Raw genomic sequence first — 15,775 nt, 5'->3', positions numbered from 1 at the left:
ATTGCTGGTCATTTATACCAAGATTAAAGCCACTTGGACTAACATGTTTTTCTGTTACTTTGTTGTAGCTTTTTAAAAAATGTAGCAAGAAATGTTCAAAAGGGAATGGAGACTATTTTAAACTTAAAAGCGGGTACTTGTGGGTGACCCTTTCTCTGGTGCCACAGGGAACTGGATCCCCTCATGGAGGAGCAAAGCCACAGCAGGCTGGTGTGTGTAGCAGGTGTAGTGGGCAGGTGGACATGTGGGGATGAGTTAAATTCATTGTTTAAGTCTCCAAAGTGAACCATGCCTAATTTCCTTGTAGGTTTGTGGCATGAAGGAAAAGAGACAGAAGGAACCAGGCAGGGCACGTTTATATCTCTAGGTCATGTGTGTTCTTAATGCCTCAGGCAGTACCTGTTCCTGGGTCCTCATCGCCAACATTAGCATCTTCAATTCTCAGAGCGCCCTGTGTGTTTAAACAAGCCCATGGTCAATGCTGGACGACCTGTGATAGAGGGAAGTGCAAACTGTAAAGGAAAAAGTAAAAACAGAGTGAGTGAGGGGTAGGCTGTTGGCAAATAAAAGAGGAAAGAAAAGAACAGCACCTTACACGTGGGTATTCAATTAAATATTTGATTAGCGTAAAAGAACTGACAGCACATAAAGTGAATATAAAGCAGAAACTCAAAGTATTTGTATGATAATAGGGAAGTGTTTGTGTTTTTCAACAGTTTACTTGCTTGACAGAGTCAGTATTATAAATGTTGGTTGTCTTTTTTTGCCTCCAGTACTTTCTGAGATCTCAGAACTTGAGCCTAATAACACATTGCCAAGGAAAAATCTTGTGATGTGGAAGACAGTTGCAAATTACTTTATTTTTGTATATACCCAGTGTATGGTAATCAGCAAATGTTTTTGAATAATGAATATGTTCTTGCATAAACATTAAGCTGGAGGTGATCCAGGATATCCAATCCCCTAAAGACAGTTAGAAACATGGGAGCAGTACTTATTGAAGAAATGAAGCGAGGTTATGGATACTGTCGTAAGAAATTATACTTAAAGCCATGATAGTAAAGAAGTTCACAGAAATAAGCTATTAGGGACGGGGGGGAGGAATAAAACTCATGCTTGGAAATCCTTTCAGTTTGAGAATGTATATCAAGTTGGGATACTTTGGGATTATAAATGGCAGAAAATCCAACCTAAACTGATTTAAGCAGTCCCATGTAGGTGAAAAGCCTGGGACCAGCGCCTGCCGTAGGTATGGCAGAATCCATTAGGTCTTCCTTCTGCATCATACAGCTTCAGCCTCGGGCTCCACATGGTGGCTGCTCCAGCACCTTCATTTTCTTAACTTCACAACTGGACAGCAGGAGGAAAGATCACTTTCCCCAAAGTATTATTGTACCTCATTGGTTTTCATTGAATCTCATGTTCATCCTTGAACCAAATCAAACTCCAGAGAGTATCAAACATGAAAATCTAGAAAGGACAACAGGTTCCCAGCCCTGCTAGTCAACTTTCTAGAAAACCAGTCATTAGATTCTATTGCTAGAATGTAGCTGTAGCGGGGTGAGTGCCTTCACTGCCGGGTCTCTTGTATCTCAAGCACATTGTGTCTCCTCCTGCCTCCTCAGTGCTCACCTGAGTCTGGCGTGCTTGCTTTCTGCTTGTTTCAGGCTCCCAAATGTTTGCCTGCCCATTGGCTTCCTATTGTTAGGCCATTTTCCTGGGGTTTCAGTCCCTACTTTTATCTTTACCCTCCCGAGAATTCTAGGTATCTCATTCACTCTACCCGAGCAGGAATGAATGGAATTTGTATGACAGTAGGAAAATGTTCACATGTTTAGCAGTGGACACAGTAATATAAGAGCTATCAACATTTTGATATTTGTTTTTGTAATCAAGTCTAGAATTTTTTCTTACATCCCTCCTCACCCCAGCCAGTAAATACTTCAAATTGTGTAACTTTGGGGAATTAAGATGAGCCCTCCATCAACCCTGCTTATGTTCTTCTTTGAGAAAAGATAGGTATTCTTAAGGAACATACAGTCAGGAATAATGAGGCAGATTTTGTCATCCTAGTACTATTTTTTAAAGGCAAAATCTCAGAAACGAATTTAGTACAGTATCAATATTTTGAAGTCATTCCTGCATAGCAAAAATATCTAGTAAGGTTCGAATTCTGTACACATTAACTTACTTCTACAAAGATTTATCCTAGGCTTACAAGTATCTTTGTATAAGAAAGCTGCTATACAATGAGAAAGGTTTATCATTTATCTGTATTCTCCAGACAAAATGTTGTCAAGCCCATTTTTAATGAAACTCCTAAATATCAGCTCTTCCTTTTGATGGTCTTTTCTTTGGTAGATAGTTACCTCTGCTTTCATTAAGTTGTCCTTTATGTCTGTCTTCACTCTTCTGCTTCAATTTCAGCTACTCTCTCCGAAGGTGATGTTTTAGGGATGATTAGAAGTCAGCACATCAGAAGGGGTACTCTGCAGGTTTCTCCCTGTCGTAGGAAGACATTTCAAATAAGGAGAGGGAGAAGGCTAGAAGCCACCCTGTGGTGTTGGGTTAGAGCCAGAGGCATCAGTATGAACTTATGATTTTTAATACATTTACTGATGGGTACAGAAGCACAGATGTGTGCATATACGTGGGCCGTATACATGCATATATCTCTTAGCCCTCTCTGCTGACAGGGCCCAGAAACAGTGACACCCTAGCAGCAATGAGCATACCTACCGCCCAGATTTTGGTTTCTAGATGCCATTCTTCAGCAAAAGAGACTAAAGCTCTTTGGAGAAGTGGCTGATACTAGAGATGGGATGGGGAAAAAACAAGATGAGCCTGAAAACATCTTGAAAGTAATGAAGTTCTCAGATAATATTGGCGGTATGTCAGAATGACACAGGAACCTGTTTGAAAGGGTTCCCAAAGGCCAAATCTGGCTCAATTTAAGCAACAAAGGAAATAATGATAATATTAGATTATAACCCATAAAATAAAGTAAAAGTACATGAATCCATCCTGGTATAAATAAATAATTGAACTAATAGGGTAGAGGGGACAGCTTCTTTTTTTTTAACTCTAGAATACTAATTAATAAATGAAGAAGAATAGGAGAAATAGGAAATCAATATTATCAGCACCATGTAATAATCATTGCAGGCAAGAGCCAGTGATGGATGCTAACTACTGGGTGAAAATTTGATGTAAAAGTAGATACTCGTGTAATCTCCAAATATATCCCAAGATATTTATTATTTTCAAATGGAAAAACAACACCTTTACAGTGGCAAAACCTGGCAGACACCACTGTAGCCATGTGATCAACATTAATATTACCAGTAAGTAGTAAAACATCAATGTCACTTACCCCGGAATGATGCACCGAAAAGGGCAACCCTACTCTGGTATTCTTGCCAAAAATGCATAATCTCATTCTAATGAGAAAGGATCAGACAGACCCAAATTGAGAGATGTTCTGCAAAATAATTGGCCTGGACTATCTAAAAGTATCAAGGTCCCGAAGGACAAAGAAAGCTGGAGGATCTGTCCCAGATTAAAGGAGATTAAGGGGACTTGGCAGCTAAATTCAGTGGGGTTCCTGGATTGGGTCCTGGACCAGAAAAAGGACATTCATGAGGAAAATGGCAAAATGTAAATAGGATCTGTAGATGATGTAATAGCATTATACCTGACTTCATCATTTGTACTATAGATACCTAGCTAGGTGGAAGGTATATGGGAACTACATTTATTTTTGTAACTTTTAGGTAGGCCTAACGTTATTTCAAAATAAAAAGGGTGTGTTTGTGTGTGTGTGTGTGTGTGTGTGTGTGAGAGAGAGAGAGAGAGAGAGGAAGGGGACTTGGAAAGACGGCTTCTAAGATCTCTTCCATGCAGTCTTATTCTACGATACAGTGATACAAAATGAAGAATGGCAAAAGATTTAAGCGTTTTTCTGTCTGTCACCTAAGAAATATATTGCAGCAGCTGAAAATAGGATCAGATGCTAAACTGTCAGTTGAGTTCAGTGGAATATGTCCTGAGTAGCTACTGTTGTGCTCGGTGCTGTACTGCACAGGCTGGTCCTTGCTTCCAGGGTTGTCACAGTCTACCTGTGAAAGTGATGTGGTCTTCCCTCTCAATCACTTAGATTACTAAGGCCTCTCTTCCTTGATGTTTTAAAATAATAAAGTTGAATGGAATAATAACAGAAATTGATGAAATGATACAGAAATTGAGAGACCCCCTCCCCCCCCAAAGCGGGCTCCAAGATTTTCCAGTTTGAGGTACCTGATGATAATGATAAACATTAAATAAGATAAACAACCTAGGCCTTTAATATTAAATACTTTGTGTATAAGGGACCAATGGGACATTGACATTAAGATTACCACCAGGTAATTGAGTATTTCATTGTAGAGTAGTATGAAGATGCATGTATTTAGAATAAAGGGTAATGTACTTCTGACATTCCCTTAATGCTCATTTGCTGGATGATTGTACTGAATTAAGTATATCCTTTAATAATCCCATTATGACAGTATCCCAATAATGAATTGGTATATTTAATTTAGCAGCCATTTACTGTTGAGAGGTAAGTATTTCTCAACAGTAGGAAGGAAGTATAATGCAGTTAAGTCAGAAGTTATGACTTAAGTTCTAAACTCCATCAATAAGGACGATTTTTGATTCTTGGATAATTGATGTGTTTCTATTTTTTAATTTACTTTCTTTTTTTTTAGTCTAAGTGAAGTGTAGCTTTGAATCAAGAAAATTGTGTCAATGAAGTGGAAATCTGACTGTCACAATATATTTGATGAACAAACTTAAGAAATTGATTTCCACCATCACAATTTTAACCAAAGTCTTAACCCTAACACTTTTGTGAGTGTGATTGCCTTCCACGGAAGATCAGAAGTTTGTATCTTATTTCTGCAGTACGAACATACAACATATATGAAGTTTTCAAGTCTCTAGAGAATTGAAAAGTCAATGTGGGTACTGTACTTTGAAACATGTATACTGTGGGCCTAAGGTGTTTTTTAATCTTTCATCTCTTTTAAGGATCAAATATCATTAGAAAAATAAGCCATGGGCATTACAAACGTAGTCTGGTGAAATTCAATATTCACAATGACAATTCAGAATGTGAGCTCCTTAGGGGAAAGTTAACCCACCACTCTTAACTTTGCATCCAAGTATCTTGAAGTGTGCCATTGGTTTTATGAAAAGGTTTTGATCTACACTTCTAGCTTAAGTTCAAAAGAAAACCTACGTTTTAAAGTGTATTCCTTTTTTGGGTATATTTACTTTGAACTATAGCGTATAGTTTTTCTCATAAATCTAACCTGCCACTATCTGTTTTTAAGACTTTGTAAACTTCAAGTGGTTATGATGTGTGAAGTTTGGATTAAACTAAAATTTTTTAGAAAACACATGTTATGTATTTTGATTGTTTTGAATTTTAACATAGGCCAGTCAAAAACTTGAATGTCTAGCAGAGTAATATACTGTACTCTGTTACTATAAGAAATCACAGAAAATTGCCCTTTCCCCATCATGTTAACAATAGACAAATGAAGCAGCTGTTCTTATTCTTAATGTAGTTGTTTGAAAAACTTCCACAATTTAATGAAAATGTCTCTACTCATAAAACTTAAAATGCTCACACATGGAAAAAGTCATAATGTTTTGGCAAATATTGCTTTGTTAGGAATGTGAATGAGGTATACCTGCTTCATAACTAGAATTCTATATAAATGGCATGAAACTGTGGGGGAAAGCCAACCGAAAAGAAGGCTCTGACAAAGGAGGGTGAATAAACGTTCTTAAAAAACATAGATAGTTCTTGCCCAAACATATTTTTTTTGAAGAGGAAGAATTATAATATATACCTCTCTCCATCTCTCTCTTTTTTTTTTTCAGGTTTAATTATTGGGTCATCATTTCTACTCACTGTAAATGATCTTCTTCTGAAAACAAGTCTCAAAGAAAGAAGTCGGATTCTAATAGGACCATGTTGTGCTACTGCCAATATGGAAGCTAAATGGTGTAAACACAGTGGCAATCCAGGCCCAGAACAGTCCGTACCAAAAATATCCATTGATTTAAGAGGAGGTCTGCTACAGGTCTGTGGAGATTGGCTCCATGTTTCCCCCATAAATTTTTAACTAGCCTTTGTTCATTTTTTGAACTGTTCCATTACATTTTAAATCTTGATGTAGTAAGAAAGGGTATTGTCAGATTGCTGTCTTGCTAAACTTGTTTTTTCTTACTAAACTTTTTTAACAGCTTTATTGAGATATAATTCACATACCATACAATTCACCAAAAGTATACAATTCAGTGGGTTTTTTTAGTATATTCACAGAGTAGCGTTGTCATCACAACAGTCCACTTTAGAACATTTTCACACACATGCCTCCAGAATCCTTTATGTATTAGCATTCACCCACCATTACCCTCTAATCCCCTTTCGGACTAGGCGAGCATTAATCTATTTTCTGTCGCTACATATTTGACTCATTTAGACATTCCATATAAATGAAATAATGTAAAATGTGGTCTTTTGTGACTAGCTTCTTTCACTTAGCATGTTTTCAAGGTTCATTCATGTTTTTGCAAATGCCAGTACTGTATTACTTTTGATGGCCAAATAATTCTCCATTGTATGGGTATACCCCATTTTATTTATCCATTCAGCAACTGATGGACATTTAGGTTCTTTCCATTTTGGGCTATTATGAATAATGCTGCTCTAAACATTTGTGTACAAGTTTTTGTGTGGGCATATTTTTCCTTTCTCTTTGGATAATATGACTAGGAGTGGAATTGCTGGGTCCTTAAACTTTTTTCTAATGTGTAGACTTCCATGATTACAGAGTAGTTAACCTGTCTCAAGCACAGTGTCATCAGGAATATATGAGAACCATTTCCTAGTCACAGATTCTTTAGCTGTTATAATGTCTGATGACTAACTTGATATACAATCTTACATTGCAACCTTTCATGCATGTGACTTACAGCCAAGTAGGGGGTTTGTGAGGGTATCCAACTTATTTTATTTGATAATTTCCTTTTTGGATGGAATCTGAATGTATTCTTTATATGATTTGATGTCTCCCAAATTTGACACAAGTCTAAAAAGCTTGAGAAATTCACAGTTATAGAAAATAGAAATGACTAATTTGTTAATAGCGGAGGCATATTAAATGGCAGTTTCTTATTTTCATCTAAAAGTTGTATTGCCTCAAACTTTTCACCAGTTTTCTTGCTGACACAGAGCTACATGTGGGGGATCCTAATAATTAATGCTTTTTATTGCTTTGGAGATTTTCAGCATCTATCATAAATCTTCATGTATTTACTAAGCTTGTGATTTTGTGTTGTTTTTTCAAGAATATTAATTGTATTACCATTTTTCCAAGGTAGCAAAGTAACTCTACCATAAAAACAACATTAAGAGCAAAAACAAAGTATATCATCTCTACATTATAAAGTGTCTTGACATTTTAAGAGCTGGGACACAGTATTTGACTCCCCTAGCTTTTCACCTATCTCCATTTCTCAGGATTCAATAAAAATAAGATTGATGAGAAAAAAAAAATAGACTTAGTATCATGTCTCTTACCTTCATTTCTGAGATGCCCTAATTCCAGAGATCAAGACCTAAGCTTAGGGTTTAAAACTTACCCACAAGGTATAGGCTTATTCTTTTCTATCTCTGTATATTTTTTTCTTCTTTTCTGTGTTACCCGGTTCTCTTAGAAATAATAGTTGTATTGCCTTTATCCAATATAAGCAGAGAAATTTAACATTATTAAAATTTGAAATCCTCTGACATTGATCATTATTGGCCACTGGTCTTACTTCTGTTGTAGAACAACATTCTTCACATGTAGAAAAAGGGAACTTGATCCTGTGTGTTAGACAAAACACCAAGACCTCTGTTTGAAACTCTGCCGTAGCTCCTGTCCAGCTGGTTCTCAGAGGCTGTGGAATACTGTGCACTGACACATTCTCGCTAAACACAGAGTTGGGAGCCTTCTAAGTTCAGGCTCATTGAGCATCTCATCTCTCCTTTTCTCTGAAGAGTGAAAGTGCAAAGAAAAGAACTCTATAGTCTGACTGAAACGTGCTGTACACCAGAAATTGACACATTGTAACTGACTCTACTTCAAGTACAAAAATAATAAAATAAATAAATATTACTATTTAAAAAAAAAAGAAAAGAATCCTATGATCAAGATGTGTTCATTTAACCTCATGGCAACGTGTAGGAAGCTATTCCACGAGGTTATTATTTTATTACCATTTTCACCCAAGAGGATCTTCAGTGCCTTCTCTCACACTATGATTGGTGTTCTTTTCTCTCTTAGCTAAGTTAATTCACAAACATTACTTCATGTCAACGTAATTTTGTCACTAATTCAGCATTTAAAATTGATTGTTATTCACACAGTATATGATGTAATTGATTTTCTTGTTTTTATGTATTTACCCAAATAATAGAATTTCATCTAATAGGTCAATTACTTAAAAATTGTAATTTAGTTATTGTCAGTAATTAAAGATAATTACAGTCTTTGATTCAAATATGATTGTACCTAATTATCCTCATGAAATATTTGTATTTAAAGCTACTGAATTTTTTTGTATGATTTTAAAGGTTTTCTGGGGTCAAGAACATTTGAATTGTCTAGTTCTTCTACATGAATTACTCAAAGGATATCTTAACGAGGAGGGAAAGTTTGAAGTGCAAGTTTCTGAAGCAATGCCACAGATGCCGTCTCCTCTGGAAAAAAATCAGATGTTTAAAAGTGAACAAAGTTCAGACGACCTGCGGACTGGTCTATTTCAGTACATACGAGATGCTGGTAAGTAGCTCTAGCTTCAGTATGAGTGTGTGTGTGTTTGTTTTTAGCTGCACACTTGCTAAATGATAGCACATCAAGATCACTTGAAAAGTAAGTGAATACCTGCAGGACAAAAATAGTATGTTGTCATTCAGTCTCTCTTAAGGGAAAACTCTTGATTTGTTCCTGTCTCAAACCATATAAAAATGATCAACCAGCTTCTTTTCTTTTTATTCTCATAATTTTTTTCGTGCTATAATAAACCAGTGTGTCCCCCTTCAAAAGCATGCAATTAACTATTCTTTCATTTAACAGAACCTTTGAAAATGCCTGGTGTCTATGAAGTCTTGTTTTACAATGAAACTGAAGACAGCCCGGGCATGATGTTATGGAGATACCCGGAACCACGGGTGCTCACCCTTGTGCGGATAACCCCTGTGCCCTTCAACACCACAGAGGATCCGGATATTAGCACAGCAGACCTTGGCGATATGCTCCAGGTATGTAGGGACTATTCATTTTTAAATAAAAAATTTGTGGGAAAGTGCTGATTCGATAGTAGGAAAAATGTTGGGAGCATATCTGTTTTTTCCATCCATAGTATCAGAGCGAATACACACACGTGTGTATGCAAACACATACATACACAGACACGCGCACACACACACACACACACAAGAAATTTTTTAAAATAAGGGAATGTTATTCAGATTCACAGTACACAGCAATTTTGAGAGACCTTAATTTTGCCCTTGGTCCTGTTACAAGTAGCTTACATGGTCCCTAACTGTAATGGGACAGATAGGTGTCACTCAGTTCACCACACGTTTTCCAAGTACCTACCATGTGCTCACACTCTTTAGCATTTTTAGAACTGCTCTGTGAAATAAGATACATCCCCATAAGGTCAGAATGGATGACTCAATTTTCATTTCATTTCCAGAACTGAAAAAGTTCTTGGGCCCTGAGGCTGATAGGAAAACCATGTAATAGTGATGAGATTCCATATGATTTTGTGAAAGTTTGTTGCTTGTCAGTTCCCTGCATGTGGATATCACTAAATTCTTATTCTACTGGTTAATATTCTACAGATCTGGATTTCTCCTAAATTTTATTTTTCTCTTAGTCTTCTACCTATTACTAGATCAGACAGCCATCCACTCAGAGTCATTCCTGATTGCTCTCTTTCCCCAACTCCCCACATCTCATTCATCAACAGGTCCTGTCAGCTCTGCCTCCAAATATTTCCCTATTTCACCTCTTCTTTCTGTTTCTGCTGGTACAGCTTGAGTCCAGGCTACCATCTTCTGTTCCCACTATAGGAGCTTCCTCATTGGTCTCTGTGATTCCATCCTTGACTCTTTGTAATACATTTTCCAAACAGCAGCTAGAGAGATCTTTTAAAAATGTAGATTAGGTTACATTCCTCACTTGAAACCTGATGGTGGATTCCTCTAACACTTAGAACAGAATGTGGTATTTTACTGTGACCTGCAAGGACCTATGATCTATGCCCTGCCCACCTCTCTAGCTTGATCTCATGTCAGTCTCCCCATTTCTCACACTGCTCCAGCCCTACTGGTCTCCTTTTTCTCCTTGAGCATACCACTTGACAGTCACCTCTCTCGCTCTTTTTCAGTCAGGTACCAGCTCAAATGTCACATCCTGGCTAGCTCACCACTGCTTTTTTATTCTGTATTACGTTACCTTGTTTTACTTTCTCCATAGCTCTTATTTCTATTCAGAATGAGCCTATGCATTTATTTTTTTACTTGATTATGGTCTTTCTCTACCATTAGAAAATAAGCTTCCTGTATGTCTTGATCACTTATCTTCAGCTTCTGCTACATAGAGGTATTAACCAATTTTTTAAATCACTGCATTATACTTAACAAGTCAGAGTAATAATACAAATCAGAGAAATCTACAGTACATATTAACATAGGTATTATTATATGCTTATTTAATACTTGTTTAAATTCCTGATTATTATATAGTCAGATACACAACTTCTGAATTGATAACAATGAAATGTGTCATCATTTTGTCAAGTGAACTAGAGTGTGCAGAACTATCCAGTTTGCCAAGATGTCAACAGTCTTACCTTTGTTTTTTTTTTTTTTCTTGTGATGAGAGCCTTTAAGATCTACCTTCTTAGCAACTCTACTTTGATTCTTAATTCCTCAGATTTGCTTCCCCTTCTGTCAAGGTCATACTCATGATTGTCTTCTCTACCAGTATTCTTGGATTATCTTTGCTAAGTAGAATCACATTGTCTTTGAATCCTACTGTCTTGTTAGACTTGCCTAAATGCAGAACATCTGTAGTATTTTTGGTCAAAATGAAAATACTCATACATCAAAGTTTCAGCATCGTATAAGGGCTTCTTTATAACTGATTTTGGAGTTCAGATTTATAGCTAAATGTTAATTAACATAAGCCTGATAACTGTTGGTGGTAGTATTATGCCAGTTGTATTTAACAGAGCATTTAAGGTAGTAAGTACACTCTCTAGGCGACGTGCCCTTCATCTTTTCACTGCCGTTGGAGAGGCAGGAGAGCTTAGTGGTTAAGAGAATGAGCTATAGCCAGAGTGCCTGGGTTCAAGTTCTGGCACTGCATTTGCAGACTGTGTCACCTAAAACAAGTAACTTAATCTCTCAGCCTCAGGTTTTCTGTTTTGCTTTTCTTTCATCAATAAAATGAAACTATTACTAATGTAGTGATTATAGGAATTAATATTTGTGAGACATGTAGAACAATGCCTGGCACATAGTAAATGCTATGTCAGTATGAGTACTACCAACACTATTAATATGTTCCTCATCCAAAGTCTTTTCAACAAGCAGAAGCACAGGCTAGACTAGAGAGAGCTGGGGTCTCATGGGTCCATAGACCAGCTCGGGTAGTCTAGGAGATCTGGGACAGTCAGAGGGGCCTACAACAAGCAAAGACTTGGTATCAGAGACTTTCTGCTATATTTTGTATCTTGTTGGAGAGATAGGAACTGATACCTGGCAGAGTTCAAAGACAGGGATGCTGGCATAAGAAGCAAGACAGGGTTGTACCTACTGTAAGCCGAAAGGGAAAGCCTGATCCCCACGGTAAGAAAGGACACCAGAACCGACACAAGGAATGAAAGACCAGACCAGGACTGGCAGAAAGTTGCTATGCTCCTGAGCCCGTGAGCCCCCTTCTGTTCCCATGACTAGGAGCAGAATTTGTCCCAGGGGTGGGGGTGAGCCTCATCTGTAGAAATAACTCTCTGGGTTGCAATCTTACCATACAAATGGGCTGTTTCCTTGGAGCTTCTGTTGAGAACAGAAAATACATTGCATTAGTCACAGGTGGGACTCAGTATGGCAGCTTGTTCCTTGAGCACTTGCAGCACCAGACCCTGGGCGTACTCCCGGGGATTCCGAGTCAGGTAAGACACTGTCTGCTCAGAAGAAGCTCTCAGTCTAGCAGGCAGGTTTCTGTGGTTGTTTGGGGCAGAAGAGTTTCCTTGATTTCAGTATGAATTATTTGTATTTTGAGGGGCAGGTAATGGGGTTTCTTCATTGATTTCTGCTTAGAGGAGGTACTGGGGATTGAATCCGGGACCCCTTGTGTGCTGAGCACGCGCTCTACCAATTGAGCTATACCCTTCCCCCTCCTTGATTTCAGAATTCAAGCATTCAGCATTAAACCTCTCTGTTGTCAGAATCATTCTCCTGCTGTATGCAGATCTGTACCAGAGGCACAGCTGAAATATTGAACTACCAATCCTGAACAGCAAGGAAGTTAGGAAAAGAAAGCCCTTTATCAACACAGCATAGTGTAGATAACCCAGACGTTAAAGTCTCAACTGCTGACTCCTGTTCCCCTCCCCTTTGTATTTTACTAACTCAGTGATCTTAGGCAAACTGCTGATCTCTTAATATCCTTAATATCCTCAACTGAACACCAGAGTTAATGTTATTTACCTTTCAGAGTTGTCACGAGAATTAAATGAAATATTACAGCTAAAACAAATAAATGCCTTACACATAGTGAGCTCTTCATAGATGTTAATTTCCTTTCCTCCACTTCTTCACAAACAAATGCCTGGGCCACTAAAAGAGCCTCCTGAGTGAAATGCCATCCTTCAAACTCTTCTTCCACCCTATCCTACTAAGTTCCTAAAGAAACATAAATATCATTGATTCCCTCAGAAGAACCTTCAGTGGTCTTACCACCCTGCTAGACTGATTGGGACAGCCCTGCAGAACCTCCCGACCCAGCTTTGCCTTCCCTTACACGCTATCTTTGCTCTGGTCAAACCGCATTTGGGGTATTCGACATTCCCCAAACCAGCCTGCGGCATCCCACTTCCACACCACTCTCTCTTCATGTGAATCTCTCCCTTCTCCCACCCACACTTGCAGACAGCTCAAATGCCATCGATTCCATGAAGCCCTTCATGGACAACATCTCCAAACATGACACTGCCTTTCTCTGAAGTCCTGTAACACTCCATGGAACCACTTGTATGCTATTTCTCACCTATTGCTCTCATTTTAACCATCTATATCTTGTCTGCCTCCTAGATTGGAGGTTCGCAAAGGAAATGATCATAGCTAATTTGTCATCATGTTCCTTACTGTGTCCACTGTGGTGGAGATGCTCAGTACATTGAATGCATGAATGAGTGCATGAATGTCTGTTCCCACCCCACATAATTCAGAAGTATTACATTGTTTGTCACTATTTCATGGTGCTATTGATGCATTTGGTTTTACAAACTAAATTATGTCAGGATGCATTATGTTATGCTTCAGTGGTATTACCTACTATAAACACACAGTCTACTGTCATTATGTTACACAGGCTCTTGGTGAGATCATTGAATATTCTGCCAAGCCCACTGCCCCCTAGGCAGAGGCTAGTTCTTAAATACAAAAATAAGTTGATCTCCTTGGTTTTAGTCATAAAAACAAAATTGAGGTTGGATGACTTCTTCCTTTCAGGACCATTTAGTTCATAAAAAACTTGACCTTATACAGTTCCCTTGTACAGAACCCTTAAATATATCTGTTTATATATTTTTCCATGATTGATATTGGGATTTAAAAACAGGCTCCTCTTATGACTTTATGGAATTTATTTTGTAATTATACTAAAAAATATGGAAAACATGCCCATAATATTAAACTAACCATAGGTACAGAAGAAAAACCCTGAAATTAATGTTCACAGAAAGCAAAAGGAGCTTACTTTGTGGTCGACTTATAATTTTATCACGTTAAATTTTAAGGGTCAGTAGTATATTTAGATGTCAGTAAAATCAGAATCTGTAAGGTAGAGTAATGCCATCAACCTAGAAGGACTGTGGTGCTGTTTAAATGAGCTTAAATGTAAGACATTGCTGGCACTGCGTCTGGCACATACTGTAAGTTCCCGTCTCTCCCCTTCCCATTGTGTACACTGCCTACCAAGGATTCCATTTTGGAAATGCCTACGTTCTCAGATTGCAGAGTTTTAACTCATCCCTTGTAGTAGAATGGGTCGTGGATATTCTGATTCTCACACACGTCTGTCAGGGGGCTTGTTCCTGTTCTCTCAATTCTGAATTCTTCTTCTTTCCGTATTTATTTTCATGTATGCATGGCACTAAATTTTTAGATACCTTCATTTGCTATGTGACAATCAGGCAAATTAAATTTCCTCTTTTCCCAGAAATCTAAGATTATAAAGCTTGAGCACTACAGTTCAAGACAAATACTGAATGTTAGGTTGGGGTCACTTAAGCAATTTGAACAGAGAGGAAGCAAAGTTAAAGAAGTACAGTGAATGATAACTGTAGGGATTGAAAGGAAGGATACAGGAGCTAATGCAAGGAACATCTAGGGTGTACGTAAGCTACTGATGTTAAAGTCAGGTAAAAGGGAAAGAAGGTGTTTAAGTAATTTAGGGAAGTTTTTACATAGGTTTATAAAACCTTATATTAGAAAAATTAAATACACACCTAAATGCAGAGTTACATCTTCAGAAAATGTGAATATAATTAACAAATGAGAAGATAATCATGTCTCTGTTATTTTTATTTTCACTTCCTAGCATTTATCATTAACAAATAATTATTCAGTATCTTCTCAATATCAGTAGAGGGTTCTACCACATATAGACAGTGAAGATATTAAGAGATGGAAAATCTGTCCTTACTCTGATAAGGTTTATAATCTAATTGAAAAGACAGGGCATAAATGCATATACAAACTCAGAAAAGCTGAATATATTTTAGGGTCCATTTATAGCAGAGGAATCATGTAATTTGGGGAATTCTAACATCTGAAGAGTAAATTGAATTAATTGGGAGAAAAAGAATAAATTTGTTACTACAGCTCTGTGATTTCATAGCACTTTCTCAGTTAAAAAGGCATTTTCAAGCTTCAGAGTTAAATGCAGAACTCTTGAATATGACAAAAATTATGACTAGAGTCCTTAAATGATGCCCTCCCAAGAATAACAGGAAGAAAAAGACAAAAGCGAGCTGTGTCATTTGTTTATTTCTGGTGGAGAAGGAGAACAGTAAGCCAAAGAAATCAGTACACTCGTGCCCAGTTCGTTTTTATTTATCCAGTTCAAAAGTCAGGAAAATTAGTTTTTAAAGTAACACTAATATGATTATAAAAATCAAAGTGAAACCACATTGGAAGAATAGTGAACAAAAAACAAACATACTTGGAAGCCCAGGAAAATCTAAATGGTTAAGATCTGTATTATTTGTGCTCCAAAGTGTTGTGATCATCTTTGTGTTTTTCTCTCAGCACTGTGCTAGGTGTTTTGCGTACATAACCTTATTAAATCTCATTTTATTCCGGGTGGTGGGCATTATCCCCATTTTATAAGTGGGGAAACTGAGGCCAAGAGGAATTAACTGGTGTTGAATCATA

At 37.5% G+C, this 15,775-nt stretch overlaps 1 protein-coding gene across 5 annotated transcripts in view; it reads left to right on the top strand.

The window, feature by feature from the left end:
- VPS13B (vacuolar protein sorting 13 homolog B) overlaps positions 1 to 15,775 on the top strand; it is a 626,989-nt gene that overhangs the window by 490,196 nt on the left and 121,018 nt on the right. For all 5 annotated transcript variants that reach the window (XM_064476933.1, XM_064476934.1, XM_064476932.1 and 2 more), the window contains exons 37-39: positions 5,932 to 6,134; positions 8,675 to 8,882; positions 9,177 to 9,361. In XM_064476933.1, coding sequence (XP_064333003.1) covers positions 5,932 to 6,134; positions 8,675 to 8,882; positions 9,177 to 9,361 — 596 coding nt within the window. The remainder of the gene's footprint in view (positions 1 to 5,931; positions 6,135 to 8,674; positions 8,883 to 9,176; positions 9,362 to 15,775) is intronic.

This window comes from Camelus dromedarius, chromosome 20, assembly GCF_036321535.1.
Source record: "Camelus dromedarius isolate mCamDro1 chromosome 20, mCamDro1.pat, whole genome shotgun sequence".
NCBI classification, from domain to species: domain Eukaryota; kingdom Metazoa; phylum Chordata; class Mammalia; order Artiodactyla; family Camelidae; genus Camelus; species Camelus dromedarius.
The sequence above is the reverse complement of the archived record's forward strand: the minus strand, read 5'-3'. Positions and strand labels throughout refer to the sequence as shown.